Raw genomic sequence first — 19,077 nt, 5'->3', positions numbered from 1 at the left:
TATATTTTTTGTAGGAAAATAAAATGGGATGCTGTGCATTTTTGAGTCTTCATGTTAGTTCAGTTTTAATTCAAACGGCTTTCAACAGGACAGGCACAAGGCACAGAAATCCAGATGTAGATCTAGATTCCAAGCCAGAAGCCACAGAAGAAGTACATGGACATAAGACGTTTATAAGACTATTTCAATTTATTGTGTTTGTAAAAAGTTTTGGGATACAAACAGAAGTGGTTGAAGTTGTCAGATCCATATCTTGATCTCCCCTCCCCAGTCGCACGTGGCAAGCATAGCAGGTATTACAGGATGGTAAGACACACACATACATGCCTGCTGATGAGCACGGAGAGTGAGCAGGCTTTGTGCGCTCTGAAACTCATAGAAGTGCACAGAGCCTGTAGAACTACCAGTCGCCAGTATGGTGCCATCTGAAGAGCACTCGCATTTCACTGAATAACCTTCCACCTAAAAGAAAAGAAAAACGGTTAACTGCCTTAAAAACTGATACAGACAAAAACGATGGTCACAACTCTGGTATCGATGTCACTGAATAACATACTAATAGAACAGCAAAGAACTTATTAACCTTGTGCCCTTCATATCGCTTCCTCTTGTTCATCCGGTATGGCCTCTGGGCTGAGAAGAGTGCTATGTAATTCCCATTGGTCTGAGCGACAAAGGAGTCCTCCTGTGGGTGCATGGCCAGACTAGGACAGGTGTATCTCTCCTGCACCATAAGAGAAAGGAGTCTATTCAGATAGCTCTATTTAAGGTTGATTAGTTGTATAATATATTCGGTGTGTCCCAGATCATACACATACACACTATTCTACACGATGGTGTACTGTACTCGGTACCTGGATGATGCATTTAGTCAGCCAAAAAATTGTGAAATGTAGGATACTCAACGTTCGCCGCAATATTTGCTTACATGGTAAAAGAGGGGCGGGGCTACCAGGCACTGACGCTGGATTAGAAAAAAAATTCTAAATATCTGATGATATCTCAGGTGGGCAAGGCATCTCACAAACTTTTAAATTAGCCCATGCTGTGTGATTTAATGTTTAACATTCTACTAAAGATAGTGGCATCACGATGTGGGAAACATCTTATATGTCCAGTAAAACAAACAAAAAAAAAGGTGACATACACCAAGGCTACAGATAATCCAACTCAGTTTATCCACAACGACACACATTATTTTGGTAGGATTTTTTTCAGACTGAGAATTTTTTTTTTTTCAGATTTATTTCAGCTTTAATTGACTACGTGAGAATTCCACGGAGTAAAAAAGTTGTCTCTGTAAACAGTCAGGAAGATTCCAGATATTGATGAACTGACTATTAGAAATTTTCTCATTGGCCATTGGTCATAATTAGGGGTCAGTTAGGACTTCAGAAAAAAATTATTCTTGGGCTTCCACAAGCCCAGTTCCTCTTTGCGAAGAAGTGAATGTACCACAAGGACCTAAACAAACAATATTTTTGTAGAAACGTGCTCTGTTCAAATTTAAAAATTATCGATTGGTTGTAATAATCAGCACTATGTACAGAGAAAAAAGTGTGAGGCTTTTAATCTGAAAAACACTCTTCTAACTGTGAAGCATGGGGGTGGCAGCATCATACTATAGTTGTGTTTTGCTGGAAAAGTGACAGCATCATGAGGCAGGTGGATTATATAAAAATACTAAAGCATGAGGCATTACAATATACAATATATAGAAAAAAGCATTACAATATACAATATATAGAAAAAAGGTTTCTTAGACATGTGTGTATTATGACTGTTTATGTTTATGTTGTGTGTGTCGAACAAGTGCAGTGTTATGGAAAGGAATTTCCCCTTTGGGGACAATAACGTAAAGTAAGTATACCACTGAGGCTGAAAAAAAAGCAACACATTAGTATTAGAATAAAGATAATGTGGACTTTCCTTACATGGAATATCTGGTTAGAGATTTTGGCAGAAGTCAGAAAGTCCCAGGCAATGAGGGTGCGATCTGCAGAGTCTCGGCTGACAACATCACTGCTGGACACAAATTCTTTCCCTTCACCCAGAAACAGGATGTCCAGTGTCTGCTGAATCCCAGCCTTGTACACTCTGACCATCTGAAAAATAAAAAAAATCTTTTAATAGATATGGACTCTTAATTGACTAGGTCTGTATACAGTTCCGGCTTTGAAGCACTCCTTGAAGATTTCAAGATAATTTCTATTCTAAGGTTTCTAAGTATGTGGACTGTGCTCATAAATTCAGACCTGTATTAAATAATTCAGGCCACAGTTTGGTTCAAATCTGTAAACGGAGACAACAAAACAAACTTTTTTTTTCCTGTAACCATTTGCATGCATGCTACATGGATGATTTGGGTTCATAATCTTGTTAATCTTCTTCATTCTTAAGCATAATCTCCTAGCAGAAGCAACCAGATGTCTCATTGATGTGTATGCATAGTTTCGAGAGAAGACACAGGTTTCTTTGCACAGACTGTTATTTCTCAGTTAACAGGGAACGTGTTTATAAGGAGCTCAGGAGAGTGACGAGTGGCTCTATGGTCCCATGGGCACGATTCAACAAGAAATTGCAGACAAGTCTGGCATTTTTACACCCAACCATGAGCTGAACAATGACACGTCTTCCACGCATTCATATCGCTACGTTTCTAAATATGGCAAGAGACACAGCAATAATAATGAGCCATTTTCATGCCGTCTCATGGTTTCTAAATGTAATTGGGGCAAAAGGATCTCATGTCTTATATTTACTGTCGTATTTATTTCTTAGGCGAAAGAATACTATTAAAAATTCATATTAAATTGCACTTTTAAAACATTACAATTTAAAAAAATCGATTGTACCTTACAGGTTCGGGAATCCCATGCCTTGACCTCAGTACTGAATCCCCCACACAGAAAAAGAGAAGGATCTGAGGGCTGAAATGCAAGACAAGTGACCTTGAACTCGTTGTCCACCCTGGCAACCACCTGACCTAAAAACAGAAATAAAACATAATGCAGTTGGGAAAATTACTCTGTTGAAACTGATTACAGTGTTATACATGGAAACAAACTGAAAGCCTTGAAAGGCCATGAAGTATCCTCTTCAGGTGGACTCCATAAAACAGATCAGACTGAAACATAAATATATATATATGGGTTAGAGACTGAAGCAGTGAGGAAAAGAGATGAGGCAAAGATGGAGGTAGCAGAGATGATTGGCAGAGAAGGATGGGATTAGGAACGAGCACATCAGAAGGACAGCTCAGGTTGGCTGTTTTGGAGACAAGGTTAGATTGAGATGGTTTGGACATGTACAGAGGAGGGAGAGCGGTTATATTGGTAGAAGGATGTTGGAGATGGAGCTGCCAGGTAAGAATTCAAGAGGAAGGCCAAAGAGGAGATATATGGATGTGTTAAATGAGGACATGAAGGTAATTGGTGTGAGAGTAGAGGATACCGAGGACAGGGTTAGGTGGAAACTGCTAAAAGTAGATGTTCTTTTGTCAAGTTTTGTTGTGTACTTACATTCATAAAAATAGCTGTTCTTGATTAATATGTCCTTGAGGTATAAACAAACATGACTATGTCCTACTGTTGAATTGAAAGGTTGAGGTCTTTTCAGTTTTCATTTTTTAGAAGTATTTTGTTTGGATCTACTGGATTGAATATACAGTGTCTTTATTCCTTTGACGTTACAATCTAGAACTGAAAAGGGATTATATGTCATGAATATACCAAATTATGCCGCTTGTAATTACCATAGTAATGTGTAGGCTAAGCATGCTATCTACAATTCTCCAACAGTGTGATCATTTTAACTGTGTTTTTATTTTCAGCTCCTTGAGAATTGATCCATCATAATACCACCAGTTGGACCCTTGACCATTCATACAACACCATTACTTTAAGTTCAAGGCATCATGCTGTCTTGATAAAAGTAACAGATGTGGGCCAGAAGTGGGCCATCGTCCTATGTGTCCATATTCTTTGGCCTGTCAGTAGCCACAGGAAACTGTACTTTAAATTCTAATCAGTCATTCAGTATTAAATAAGCATAAGCATAACCATAGGGATATTACTGATTTGATTAATTATCATACCTTATCTCTTGAACTCACAATTGTATTACTAGCTAATATTTTATGTGCTTTCTCTTCTAATACATTAGAGAAAACCCTTAACGGATACAGCCATGATAACATTATTCTCTGTATAGCATTCGAGTGAATTTTACAGGAAATTTTCATTAACACTAGAAAATGTCAAAATGTCAGTGTAGTAGCTCTGATAGCATGGAGAGAGATGGTTCAATTTACTTACCAGTCTCCAAATCTGTCACAGAGGTCGTGTTGTCAAAGGAGCCGGAAAGGAGGCGTCGTCCACACGGCAGCCAGCATGCATCTCGTACAGCCCCGTGGTGGGTGGAGTAAGTCTGAAGGCACCGCCCACTGCCAGCACCATCCCAAACCTTCAACCCCAGAGATACAATAGTTAATAGATACCTTCTATGCCTTTATAAACCTTTATATGCACTATATCGTCAATAAATGATATGCGCCCCAGATATAAATCAGTAGTCATGTGTCACTTCTTAACCTGTACGTACCTCCAACCACCTTAATAACAGAGTCAACCCTGTCAGGTAAAAATTCGCTGGAGGTTCCTCTACTGAGTGTCCTGCAATTCGACTACTAGTGGTGGATTTCTAGAGTTTCAAATAATCCAACAAATTCATTTACTTTTTGAACTGTCCTGTTGGGAATCGGCAAACCTTCTGACTTCTTTTGATCAAATTTGCGTCCAAATCATTTTATACATGCTGCTCTTTACATGTTCTACACACACACAGACACACACACACACACACACACACCCCCTCAGGGTATGTTCAACAACCGACAATCGGGTTTTATATTGCATTTGTCCATGTCCTCAAATGATTGACATTGTAGATTCAGAATTTATCTGGTGTTGTTTTGCAGCAGGATGTTTGATGGCCAGGATGTTATCTGACTAGTCTACCATCACAGCTGTTAATTGCTACATGTGACAGTTTTGTTCAAGGCGTTTCCTCAGCGTCTGCAGCAAATCGACATATAGAACCACCCAGCCTATTTCACACCAAAATGTTTTGATCTGTACCCAATATAAAGTCTTCGATCAGTCTTCAGGAGTAGATCATATGTGAACTGAACGCATTGTTCTCTCTCTCACCCACAGCCAGTGTAGGTTTGCAAAAGCACTATATCACCCATAAAGTCACATGCTCCTGATATTTTCTTTGGGAATGTTCGCACATCATGAAATCTGTGACTTAATAGTAAACAATAAGGCACTGCTATTAGAGATTTAACTTACTGTATATGGTATGCTCCTCTGTGTAAGAAAAGATAGATTTCATTCCCTTATATATTTACATCTACGTGTGTTCCGAACATGTAAGATAGAATCATAACTATGGAAATAGGACACAAAAGTTCTGAAACCAAGATTAATCTCCAATAAAAATAGTGAGAATGGATGCAGCCTTGCAAGCCCAAAACCATGTGACTACCTCCACTGTGTTTATTTGATAAGCCTGTATGTTTCCTAATTAGATCAATGCTTTGTCCACCATTTTGGTGTTTCCAAGGTTAATCTTGGTTTCATCTGTGAATCTTCTGATTCTTACTGCCGATAAACTGGTTTGCATCTTGTGGTATAGCTTCTACATTTCCTTCCTTGAATAGTGGATTGTGAAACCTTCACCTCTGCCCTGCAGAAGTTGCTGGTGATGATACGGACTATTGATCCAGTTTGTTCATCTTCATCTTGACCTTCTTACTGCCTGGTTGTTAGTACATCAGCGGTTTCTTTCTTTTTCAGAACATTCCAAATTGTTGTATTGGCTATGCCCAAAACTTGTGTAATGGCTTTGCCCTTACAATTACCCTCTTTTCTCAGCTTGCTTTTCTCCCATAGGCATCTTTTTGGTTTAATCCTTCTAAACAACAAAGTCAAAGGCAGTCTCTATTACAGGTGAGCCCCAGTGTGCAAACCAAGAGTAGAAGTTCAGTTATTAACTGTTTTAACCATCAATCGATGTCCCAATATTCTTGAGAAAAAAAATGGGTTGCCAAGTTGTAAATGAAAGCTCATGATTTTGATCCACCGTGTCATATTCATCTTTTGATCTTAGACCCAAATGTACTCAGTGTATTTTGAAAGCAAAGAATTGGCCTTGTGTCCCAAAACGTTCCCAACCTGTACTGTGTGTCTCAGAGCTGTGGCTGTGAACCATTCATCCTATGTCCAGTACATCCCATCTAGACCAAATAATAGGGTCAGATCAGACATCTAATGCATCACCACAGATGTGACAGTGCATGTTGACTGCTGGGTCACCGACATGATTAAACAAAGTGAATTGCTGTACTGATGTGCAACAGCTCCTGGTTTTTCATCTATCTAGGCTGTACTATAACAATCCCACACGGTCCGTAACAGTTCAACAGTTCTAGTATGCCTTATAAAAAACAAGATATGACTTTATTCACATTTTCTCTTCTTCATATTGTCTTTTTTCCTCTGGATATGTAAACTAATGAACTGTTTTATTCTTCCCAGCAGTCTAATTAAGAGCTAAATTTGCAGCAATCAATTTGATACAGAGCTCAAAATTCAACAATAGTGCAGTCATGTTTTCTGCCTGTCAGTCAGCTGCACTGACAGACTGCCTAACTACACCATAAATCATTCTAGTCTCTGACAGAATCCTCATCCATTATTCTTACTCAGAATACAGAAGTGCTACAGAGCAGCAGAGATCAATTTTATCCAACTGTAATGAACAAATGCTTTATGTTCGTAGAGAACGGACTTTAATACACGAGTGACCAGAAAATGTGGTGTTACTTCGTTCATGCTTTCAATCTCATTTAATAATACTCCGTAAAAATAAGCAAAGTGACATTTGTCACGGTTACAGAGGTGTACCTTCAAAGCAGCTTTCCCACTGTAGAGGTGAATGGTTACCATGACTACAGTGTTTCGCTCTGCGCTGAGCTAGATTTTGTGAAAGATTACCATTTCTTCTTTCCTCTTCACCTGGGCTGATACAATGATGATGTAATCCAGTGCATGTAAGAAATATGTAAAAGTTGCCATCGAAAACCCATTCTAAAGATTTATGCTTATGGATTTATGCTTTTACAACATTTTTTTAGTTTATCAGAATTTGTGCAAATCCTTGCCTCCTGGAGTACCTCAGCTCAACTTTACCCCGTGTATGCAGAAGAGGGCAGTTAGCTTTTTTTCTCAGATTTTGTCCAGGTGCTTCGTGGTGTAGCACAAACAGCTGTTCAAAAATATGGGGTTTGTAAATCTCCAAAAAAGCCCATGCTAGCCTTAACCCTTTATGGTAGGTAGCTGTGGTGTGATAGCTCAGAGCTTGATGGTAACTGGAACTGACAAATGACCATAATTGGGGAACTACAATGTACCACAACCAGTAAAACAACTGGTAAAAAAAAGATCTCTAGAGTTTACATCTTTAACCAGTCTTAAAGAACATACTATATATATATATATATATATATATATATATATGAGGCCAAAACTTTGTGGACATTTGACAATGACACCCATATATGGCTCTTCACCAAACTGTCACCACGCAGCAGGAAGCACAGAATAGTACAAAAAAATGTACTATGTATGCTGTAGCGTACAATTTCATTTCGCTGTAACCAAGAGGCCCAAAACGTTTATATTTATGGTTTTTGGCAGACGACCTTATCCAGAAAAAACTGAACAATTGGTTAAGGGCCCAAAAGTGGCAGCTGATGGTCCTTGGATTTGAAGTCACAACCTTCTGATTATTAGACAAATGCTTTAACCGAGCCATGTTCTAACCTGACAATGCCGCTGTGCACAAAGAGAGCATGTTAAAAAACATGGGTTGCCAAATTTGGAGTGGAAGAATTCCAGAGCCCTGACCTCAACCGTACTGAACACCTTTGGGAAAAAATGGAACGCATCCTTCTCACTCAACATCAGCACCTGATCCCACTAATGCTCTTGTGGTTGAATGAACAAATCCCTACTATTAAATATAATTAAAAGGCTTGCTAGAAGAGTAGAGGTTACAGCAAATGGGGAATAAATCTGGAATAGGATACTCAAAAAAGCACAAGTGAATGTGATGGTGAAAAACATTCACCAGGGCATATAGGTTTTGTAAATGTTTAGAATCCATGCAGCCTGATTTCCAGTTCCAAATACTTTCATAAGCATGGACTTTCCATGGCATCACATGACATCAAATTACTGATTCAGTTACACTGTACTTGAGAAGTCTAATCTAAAACACAAATAAGAGATTAAAGCATGAGCTAAATAGGAGGATTTCAAATGGGATTATCTGCAGTCCAATAAAAAAAAGCCCAGTAAACAAACCACTCAAGAGGCACCGGCTAGCAAAGTGAGTACCAATTTTCTCCTGCAAGGACGCGTGCCCGCGGGGCCATATTGTCAGACACAAAGGCCTATATAATGATGTGCACTCGTTTAACAACCAGAATGCGACTCTGCAGCTCCCTAAGAGACTGATACAGTTCTTCCCTGAATTTCATCATTGAACACTGCACCACACAGACGCAGCATCAGAGGGTGGCAGGCTTCATATTAAGAGAGACAGGAACAAATGAGATCTTGATAGCATCTGAGACTCAAAGTAAACAAAAAATGACGCTTGCATAATAAGCACTCAGATGTCAGTGTATAATCTGCAACAAAAGACAGACACAAGAATTTAGAACGCTACTCGTTGACATCTCGAATCTTCCTCACCCTACGTTTGGCTGTGGCTCAAAGCAAGCCATGAAAGTGCACTGGAGGAACACTGCCCTTCTGTGGCAAATTGCCTTGCTAAGTGTTGCCTTAAACCTGAAAATTCTCTTTGAAAAGCCTTTTCCAGTTGAAACCCAGACAAACCTTAGCAATACAACCAAAGGAAGAACTGTCCTCTTCTTTCCAATGTCATCTTTCCATGGTCTCTAGGACATCTTGGTTAAAGCTTTGAGAGCTTCCTATTCCTCATCGGTGTGAAACGTGTACTACATGTCCGACTTATACAAACCTTGACTTTTCCATTTAAAAGTAATGTAATTGCACAGTCCTCATCTTTAAATTAGCTCCAAGCAAGGAACCAATGACCTTATAGAACGCTAAAATATAAATTGTTTCAGCGGCATATTTAGTCAGTATTGTGTATGCACTTAGAGTTAAATTCATTAGTGGGAAATGTGCAGTCGTAAATTTAGAACTAATCAGACTGCACAACTAATTAATATAGTTCTAAGTTGAAATGATTAAAGAGAAGAAATGAGATGAGTCGCACCGACGGCAAATGATCTCGCACCTCACCAAGCGCCATGCACATAAATCACACCATCTGCTCCGCTCATTCCCAGCCAGCTGTCTGAACATGTGCGCTGTGGGAGTAATACTAATGCTCCTGCACACGCTGGGGGGAAAAAACTGCTCATGAATATTTCGAGTTGTAATTACGCAAAAAGGTCACGCAGATGCATGTTTTTTTTCTAAATCACTAAAAGGATGCAGTACATGCCAAAGAGTGAACTTGCATCACTGACCCTGTGCTTCCTGAAAAGCAGGACTAACACGCAACACAAGCGACACACACTTCCAGGGCTTCATTTATAAATAAACAGGTTGTGCTGATGTCTTGTCCCATCTCGTGCTATTAGTATTAGAATCAGTAGCTGTTTGTAATGAGGAAACCGGTCTGGTCCGTGTGCAGGCACCGTGTGCGACACCATCAGTGAGACAAGTCGCGTTCTTTTAACACTCTGATACTGTTAACCTTTTATGGGATTTGAGACAATCCATAAACAGGTTGTTTATATTTAACACCAATTACATTTACAAATACCACTAAAAAAGCAGTAATGAATTTCATAGTTCAATCGTTCAATTAATAAATGGACATGAATGAGATAAAGTCCTACATAAAGCATGTTTTTTAGCCAGTGTTTTCATTGTCTAGGCTCTTTGCATAGACTTTATTGTAGTGTTTATGCAACATTCATAAATAAGGGGTCAGGGGGTGGGGTTTCTTGCGTACTTGAACAGATACTCAGACAGTTATGGATGGCTGCAGAATGTTAAAATTAGGTCATATTGAAGAGATTTGCCTGCGTTCAGGCAAAAGCTACCTGAATGGTTCTTTATACACACTCACATTGAGACAGTAGGGAAAAAACACATAAATCAATTAGACAATACTGCAGTTAAAGTCTAGGTGGAAGGAAGGATGGAAGGAAGGAGAGAAGGTTTGCATGGAAGGATAGATGGAAGGATGGATGGATTAGGGAGGATGGATTGGGAGGATGGATTGGGGAGGAAGGATTGCGGAGGAAGGATCGGGGAGGATGGAATGGGGAGGAAGGATTAGGGAGGATGGATTAGGGAGGATGGATTAGGGAGGATGGAATGGGGAGGATGGAATGGGGAGGATGGATTGGGGAGGCAGGGACGGAAACATTTGTAATATTTTTTATATGATTCCAGTATGAACCTTGAGTATTAGCCAAAACTTAATACTGATCCCCTGTTTAAAGCAAAAAATCTGTTTAAAACTTCCTTAAAACATCAGAGGAATGGTAGCCCTTATTGAACTTGAACCAGAAAACTGCATCTCGAAACCAGACAAGGAAATAGGTAAGTGGAAAATCAATGTGTAAACAGACTTACTTTAAAAATAAATCTGCTAGAAGCCTAGAACCAAAGCCTTATTACTGCAAGGTCACACTCTCACCTTAAGGGTCTTATCCATGGAGGCTGAGAGCAGAAGATGACTGAGAGGCGGCACGGGGCACCACTGTACCGTGTTTACTGGCCCTCGATGAGCATGAAGTTGATGTTGAACACGTTTGGGCAGCTCGCCTCTGACCACATTCCTGCCAAGGAATGGCTGCACTCTCTCAGACACTTCTGTTAGAAGGCGCAGGTTTTTAGCCTGTAGGTCAGGTGAGTTTTCTGTGTTTTCCAGTGCTGCTGACTCTGACTGCGTGATCAACCTCTGTCTCTTTGACACGTACGGTCTCAGTCCACCTAAAACCGGTGGTCTTTTTGAACACACAGACGTTTGTACAACAGGACATGCTGACTCAAACCACTTTGAACCTTGTGGAATTTTATGATCTTCTGTTTGGTGCCTGTGGTGATAGATATCTGAATCTGGCCTCTTTAATGGCAATGTAACAGTCTGAAATCGTTCTTCTGATTCAGCTGAACTGACACTTTTTTCTGGAAGGTTCTCCTCTGGATCTAAACTGTCCTCACTGTCACAGTCATAATCCACCAATGAATTCATGGTGCGATGAGATGACAGTTTCACCAAAATAAATCTGTGCAGTTACATGTGTTGTTTCTGTACAGAGAATGTCGCCATCTGTCGGAAAGGTTGTGAAATACCGCTCCTGTTTCATTTATAATGCTGCGTGCACGATAAGTGGGAACTCGGAATGTTCCAACTCGGAAATCGGAAATAAAGGAATACTTACTGTAAACTGTCTATAAAGACTGGAATTACAGAGTTGTTGGGTTCGCGCGAAATTTGTTATTACAACGAATTCACGGTTAAGACTCAAAAGGCTGTTTTAAACCTTACATCACGGTTATTTCTTGTTTTTACTTTTCACTGTGCGCGCCGCCATGTTGACGTGACGTCACGGATTCGAAACTAGGAAAGGAAAGATCTCTCGAAAAACTGCTGTTTTATAGCTACTTGCCAGCAACAACTTAAAACATCTCGTCGTGTCTGCGAAAGGTTTCTCTGCAAAGACATGAAAGTAAAATATCCGTGCCTATACATATACATATTTAGGATACGTAGGAGAAATTCGAGTCATTTCGGCTATAGCAACCATGAGACTGTAATGCATACGTTTTGTATTCCCACCCGTATTCTGACATACTTTGCTAGGATTGGTTAGTCTCTCAAACACTAAATGCACTCGTTTCCGGGATCTGCCGTTTTTATAATGACGTCACACTTTATAACGACGCGACGAGGCGCGGGATAAAATAAATAAATAAATAAAAATTCCCAGTGCTTCAGTTTACGGCAGTAATGTTTGATGCGGAAAATATTGCAAAAAAAAAAATTGTATTTTAAAAAACACCAAGTACCGGCGCCTGATTCGTTCTGTCACAAACACGTGACCAATGACGTAGACGTGAACTGCACAAGAACTAAAAGCCACGTTGTTTATGCTGAACATCTTTTCAGCACATTTAGACGGTCATACTGTAATATGGTGCCATCAGATACCGAATTAGAATCAGTTTTAATGTCCAAGTGTGTTTACACACACAATGAATTTGGTTTCAGCTGTTTGTGACTCTCAAAAGTACAGACATAAATAACATTATACTATACATTTAGCTTGGACTATACAAGACAAGACAATACAGACTGTGAGACAATACAGACTATGTGAGACAATATAGACTATACGAGACAATATACTGTAGACAGTATGAGGAATACAGAATATATGACAGATCAGTAATGTACATAAATTGAGTGCATGGCAATAGTGTGTGTGACGTATACGGATGATATAATGACTGACAGCTCTGATAATGCAGTACTTCTCAATGTTTCTGCTTTATATTAACTCAGGAACTTTTTCCCTGTCACTGTCATCTCTCACTTGCCCGTTAGAGAGCTACAATATATGGCATGAGTATGTGAACACCTGACTATCACAACCAGATGCGTTGTTGAAAAAACCTTTCCAAATCTAATTGCATTATTGTGGTGTTGTTTTCAACTTGATGTTATAATAACCTTTGCTCTTCTGAGATTCCAGATTTCAGAGAATGACTGTAAGGATTTGCCCCAAAAGCATTAGTGAGGTCAAGCACTAGCCCACTACATTCGACGTTCCAGTTCATCCCAAAGGTGTTCAGTGGGGTTGAGGCCAGGGCTCTATGGAGGTCACTCACAATCTTCGACTCCGATATTGTCAAACCATGTTTTCTTTGGGCTCGCTTTGTGCACAGGGGCAATATGGGAACAAGTTTGAAGCCTCTTAGTTCCTGTGACGATATATTATAAACACTACAGCAAACAAACAAAAGATTACTGCAGTCATTGGTGATGAAATACAGCTCTCAAAAACGCATCTGCAAATGCTGGCTATTGTCAACAAATCTAAACCACTTCTAGTTAAAATATAAAACAGGTCCCTGAATACCTTACAATAGTTAATGTATGTTTTGGTACAATATCATCCTCTCAGGGGAATAGAGTGAGTCATAAATGTTCATATTGTGGCATATTGACACAAAGGAACAATTCAGCACAGATATAGGATAAAATTTTATACGTATCTGGAAATGCTAAGACCCAATTCAATTCAATTATAATGATTGCATTTAAGTAATTTTGTATGTTTGTCTAGTTTTGTTGCCCGGAACTTTATTTGGTATGCTTCACTCGGAAGCTTTTTGCTGCTACACACGTTGAGAATTCTGACGCAAGTGGTATGTATTGATGAAAAAGCCGGCTCCTTAAACACGAAATAACACCGCACTTCGTTTATAACGATCTGTAATTGTGATTGTGATATCGTGCCTAGCAGTACATTAACAGTACGATAAGGTAGGTGACCGTATGGGTAAGCTGAATTCAGATGATTAACACGGGCGTATCTTACTGTAGCACAGGCGTCATGGTTAAGAGTAATAATGTACATTACACAGTTATTATGCTTATAATGTATGACAAGTATGCGTTCGAGGAAGACAGTTCATTGTCTTCACAGGCATTGTATAATAATAATAATAGTAATAATAATAATGATTATTATGAGGTGTGCTTTATGCTAGAATGATATTAGGTGTGAGAGTTGAAAGTGAAATAGAGAAAACACACGTGACGATTTGCGAACGCAGATTCGACAAATAATTCATCATTTAAAACATTCAGACATCTTTAGAAACACTCGTGGATTTATGTTATGTGTCTTGTTTTTCCGAATCATAATATGTTGGACGTGTGAACGTGTGTAAATTGTATTTTTTGTAAATATGAATTCGGTTCGGAATGTTGTTGTTTGCTTAAATATATCTTTATACGTGTATATATATATATATATATATATATATATATATATATATATATATATATATATATACGTATATATATATATATATATATATATATATATATATATATATATATACGTATATATATATATATATATATATATATATATATATATATACGTATATATATATATATATATATATATATATATATATATATATATATATATATATATATATATATACACGTATATATATATATATATATACGTGTATATATATATATATATATATATATATATATACACGTATATATATATATATATATATATATATATATATATATATATATATATATATATATATATGTATATATATATATATATATATATATATATATACGTATATATACATATACGTATATATATATATATATATATATATACGTATATATATATATATACGTATATATATATATATATATACATACGTATATATATATATATACGTATATATATATATATATATATATATATATATATATATATATATATATATATATACACACACATATACATATATATGAATAAATAAATAAGTACACAAGTCTCGTAGACATAAATATGATACAGCATGCTCTTTCCAACATCTAGACCAGTTGTAGTTTAAAAAAAAAATTGGCAGGTCCCTGATACATCTGGAAAATTCCCACAAGAAGTTGAACATAGAGGCTAGAGATCATTTTTGCAACATTAAAACTTTTTTCCCCAGTAAAAAGAGTGAATATGGCAGACTGTCAGGGAGACCCAACTTGCAATTTGACCCCAATGGAACTTTATGGGATGTTGAACCTCCAAGGAGACCGAGTCCGAGCCCTAAAGGTAGAGAAGGCTGATAAAGTAAGTAATTACAAATGTATTTATACATATTAATACAAGTCTGATCATGTCTAAAACCAAATTCACAGAAACTTTAGTCTCTGTTAGTCTGCTGTTCTGAGCATCATGTTTTTATTATCTGTAACCAATGACGTAGTTAGCTAAAGATTTTGCGGTTACAGAATCTATCTTGTCTGTTCAGGCCGAGATTGATGCTGCTGTCCAGCTGCTGCTGAAGCTGAAGGCTTATTACAAAAAAAGGACAGGGCAAGAATACAACGTTGCAATTCCCCCCACTGGCGACGTTGCAGAAAGCAATAATGGGCCAGCTGTAGAAAACGGAGATGACCAGGTGGACCCCTGGAACGTGTCCACCAGCAACGCTAAAGGAGTGGATTATGACAAGCTCATAGGTTGGTGTTGATACTGTGGCCGATTCGTTGGTCGTCTGTGTAAAGAAACCTCACCGAAAAGAACCTGCTTTGCTTTAAACAGACGTATTTATCGACGTATTCATCTGTTACTGTTGAAATATTGAGTCAGATTTTTTTGTATACCAGAAGCTGTATTAATGACCGTGTTCTTAATACATTCGACTCTAATACATTATTGTTTCTACATGAAAAGCTGATTAAGAGAAATATGCATGGCTGTAGGAATAAAACAGATTCATCAACATCAGAGGCATCACTGATCACGTCTTGGGAAAGTTTTAAATAGCAGGCATTTTCTGTTCACAGTAAGGTTCGGAAGCAGTAAGATTGAGCAGGAACTGATCGACAGAATAGGCAGGATCACAGAGCAAACACCACACCGCTTCCTCCGCAGAGGAGTCTTCTTCTCTCACAGGTTTGAATCAAAAACCTGAATGTAATAAATATCAATGCCCCCGTTCTTCTTGTTTCAGGGTTGCAATATTCTCATGTTATGTTTTTTTTTGTTGTTTTTTTTTTAATTAGAGACATGCATCAGGTCCTGGATGCCTACGAGAACAAGAAGTCGTTCTTTCTTTACACAGGCAGAGGGCCTTCATCAGAAGCGATGCATGTGGGCCACCTTATTCCCTTCATCTTCACTAAGTGAGTATGTTCATGATCCGGATCTCAGAACGCAGGGAAAATATATTGTTTAAAGTATTTTTTATTATTATTTATTTATTTTAAATTAACGTGGTGGTGCTTTTAAACAGCTCTCAGTAGGTCAGGCCAAGATATATTAAGTTCAAGTATATTATGTTGTTTTGTATCTTATCTCATATCTAATATCCAGGACACCGGCCTTTTCTAGTCAGACAGACTTCTGCTCATGAATCAGTTGATATGTTTGCAGTTAATAGGGGAGAAAGTATCCGAGTCACTGCTTCTGTAACAGAAGTGTCACTTTTTAATGTTTGTGTTTAATATCACCGCTAGGTGGCTTCAGGACGTCTTTAACGTACCTTTGGTGGTCCAGCTGACCGACGATGAGAAGTATCTGTGGAAGGACCTGACGCAAGAGCAGTGCTACCGCTTTGCCGTAGAGAACGCCAAGGACATCATCGCCTGCGGATTCGACGTCAACAAGACCTTCATTTTCTCCGATCTAGACTACATGGGGTAAATAACGGAACAAACCGGTGGAATACACAGATAATAGTGGAATATTGTTTGGTTGGTTGTTGTGGTTTGGGTCGAGTCCTTTCACCAAACATTTATTGATTAGCCTATAAATAAAATGTGTGTAAAGTAAAGCTTCAAACATTCAAGTTAATGAAACAGAGGAATTCTTAAAAGATGGCTACATAAAGCTGTGTGATCTGAAAGAACCGTTATATTCTCTTTTTATTTTTTTGTAATGAATGCATGATTTGTCTGTTTGTGTTTTGCAGCATGAGTCCATCATTCTACAGAAACGTGGTGAAAATACAGAAGCATGTAACATTTAACCAAGTTAAAGGCATATTTGGATTCACAGACAGCGACTGCATTGGTTAGTCACCATAAACCTAGACTACTACTGTGTCCAAAGTGTGTGTGTTTGTTTTTTTTTTTCCTTTAACAAATCTCCGCCTCTGTACTATTCGACCGAAGGGAAGATCAGTTTTCCTGCGATACAGGCAGCTCCTTCCTTCAGCAGCTCCTTCCCACAGATCTTCAGCGGCAGGACGGATTTGCAGTGTCTCATCCCCTGTGCTATTGACCAGGTCAGTGAGCTTTATCAGACCGTTGGGTTATTAGGAAAGTTGAGAACAAGAGATTTTTATCTTTGAATGGCTCAGGCATGGAAACGGCCCAGTCGTGTATGAGCAAGATCATGATGATGATGATGATGATGATGATGATGATAATTATACTATCGATATATATAAACATTTAAACACCAGACATAGAGCCTTTCTCTGACAGTAGAATCTGCTAGATCTGATAGAATCTGCCTCTAATATATATATATATATATATATATATATATATATATATATATATATATATATATATAATGATTATTAAAATAGTGTTTATTTCTGAAATTCTTAAATACCACAAATTCTTCTCTAGTACCTTGATTCTTCCCCAAAAGTTAAAACTCCTACAACATTCCCTTTTTAGTCTCTCTCAGTCCGTTTGGCCCCTTTGTCTGTTTATTGTTGCTCATTAGTGTTCTCCTCCACGTCTATGTGCTAGGTATGTAAAAAGGTGCTATATAAATAAAACCTATTATTATTTTTAAACACACCTGTATTCAGGACCCGTACTTCCGCATGACACGAGACGTCGCTCCTCGAATAGGCTTCCCCAAGCCTGCCCTTCTGCACTCCACCTTTTTTCCTGCATTACAAGGAGCTCAGACCAAGATGAGCGCCAGCGACCCGAACTCCTCCATCTTCCTTACAGACACTCCCAAACAGATTAAAACAAAGGTACCGTGCAAAACTTTACAGTCACGCACACAAACATTCGAGTGAGATCGTCAGAATTTTAAAAAAAACCTAACCAACCAAAAAAAGAATACAAATAAACACCAAACCTCTCTCTTGAGGCATAACCTGTATCTGCTTCACACAGATCAACAAGCATGCATTCTCGGGAGGGAAAGACACAATAGAGGAGCACAGGAAATATGGAGGAAATCCAGATGTTGACGTGTCATTCATGTACCTGACTTTCTTCCTTGAGGATGACGAACAGCTGGAGAAAATCCGACAGGTATGTAATAAACACTGCACGGCCAAATATATGACTTTAATAGCACAAAGAAAATGTTCTTAAACTTCTAAACTATCTATTTATTTATTTATTTGTTTATTTACAGGATTATACAAGTGGAGCACTCCTGACTGGCGAGCTTAAGAAACGTCTAATCGAAACGCTCCAACCAATGATCGCAGCTCACCAGGAGAGGCGCAAACAAATAACGGACGACGTAGTCAAGCAGTTCATGACTCCACGAAAGCTAGACTTCAATTTCTAGCCGAAGGATTAAGAGAGGAACTGAAGGAGGCAGAACTGTCAGCTGTCCTGATAGAAATGACGCTGGAGCTCATTTTACAGCATTGCAATATCCACAACACACCAGATCAAAGCACTAATCAAGGCAACAATGACAACGATATGATGAATAAAAAAATAGCCACTATAAAAAAAGCTTATATTCAGCTAGAAGAACAGCCACACTCGTCCGACATTTAATCATCGGTATTCAAATTTAATCCGTTTTATTTCATTACACTATGTACACTGATTCAGTAAAGATATCCAGGTCTTAATTTGGGAAGATTCAAGAGGCATCGTTTCGTAGGTCTACATTTTGATCGAAGACTCAATTTAAGTCAATCAATTAAAAATCTTATATAGTAAGAAGAAAGAAGTTGCCTTTGCTCCATGCGCTCAGAATTTCCATGTTGTCCTCATGCTTCTGGGGTTTTCTCAAGGAACTCCAGGATTTCCTCCCCAGTCCAGAGATGTGCAATGTAGGCACACTTGATCACACAAAACCAGACTAACCCACAAAATCAAACATTTATATATTAATTTAAAAATAAAATAAGCATTCAAGGAAATGGAATGGGTTCTTTGTTAAAGCCATCTTTATCTGTTGCGAGTTTG

The 19,077-nt window shown here is 38.3% G+C and overlaps 2 protein-coding genes across 3 annotated transcripts; one reads left to right on the top strand and one right to left on the bottom strand.

Annotated features, from left to right (window-relative positions):
- Positions 1-67: 67 nt before the first annotated feature.
- On the bottom strand, positions 68-11,995 carry wdr25 (WD repeat domain 25). Its single transcript, XM_060880363.1, has 6 exons — positions 10,816-11,995; positions 4,317-4,464; positions 2,856-2,986; positions 1,935-2,105; positions 584-724; positions 68-462 (listed from the first exon to the last, which is right to left on the bottom strand). Exons 1-6 carry the CDS (start codon positions 11,371-11,373, stop codon positions 241-243), a joined length of 1,371 nt encoding a protein of 456 aa, XP_060736346.1. The 5' UTR covers positions 11,374-11,995; the 3' UTR covers positions 68-240.
- A 1,433-nt stretch (positions 11,996-13,428) lies between these two features.
- LOC132852869 (tryptophan--tRNA ligase, cytoplasmic) lies at positions 13,429-19,031 on the top strand. 2 transcript variants are annotated; one of them, XM_060880361.1, is made up of 11 exons: positions 13,429-13,553; positions 14,889-15,016; positions 15,198-15,408; positions 15,736-15,844; positions 15,955-16,074; positions 16,408-16,590; positions 16,863-16,963; positions 17,065-17,177; positions 17,718-17,891; positions 18,037-18,177; positions 18,284-19,031. In XM_060880361.1, exons 2-11 carry the CDS (start codon positions 14,903-14,905, stop codon positions 18,440-18,442), a joined length of 1,425 nt encoding a protein of 474 aa, XP_060736344.1. In that variant the 5' UTR covers positions 13,429-13,553; positions 14,889-14,902; the 3' UTR covers positions 18,443-19,031. The 2 variants fall into 2 exon arrangements, with proteins under 2 accessions (XP_060736344.1, XP_060736345.1); XM_060880362.1 differs by having other exon boundaries at positions 13,541-13,671.
- The last annotated feature ends 46 nt before the right edge of the window (positions 19,032-19,077 follow it).

The sequence above is a fragment of the Tachysurus vachellii genome, chromosome 10 (assembly GCF_030014155.1).
Source record: "Tachysurus vachellii isolate PV-2020 chromosome 10, HZAU_Pvac_v1, whole genome shotgun sequence".
Taxonomy (NCBI): Eukaryota; Metazoa; Chordata; class Actinopteri; order Siluriformes; family Bagridae; genus Tachysurus; species Tachysurus vachellii.
Note: the sequence above shows the minus strand (reverse complement) of the source record. Positions and strands in the feature narration are given on the sequence as shown.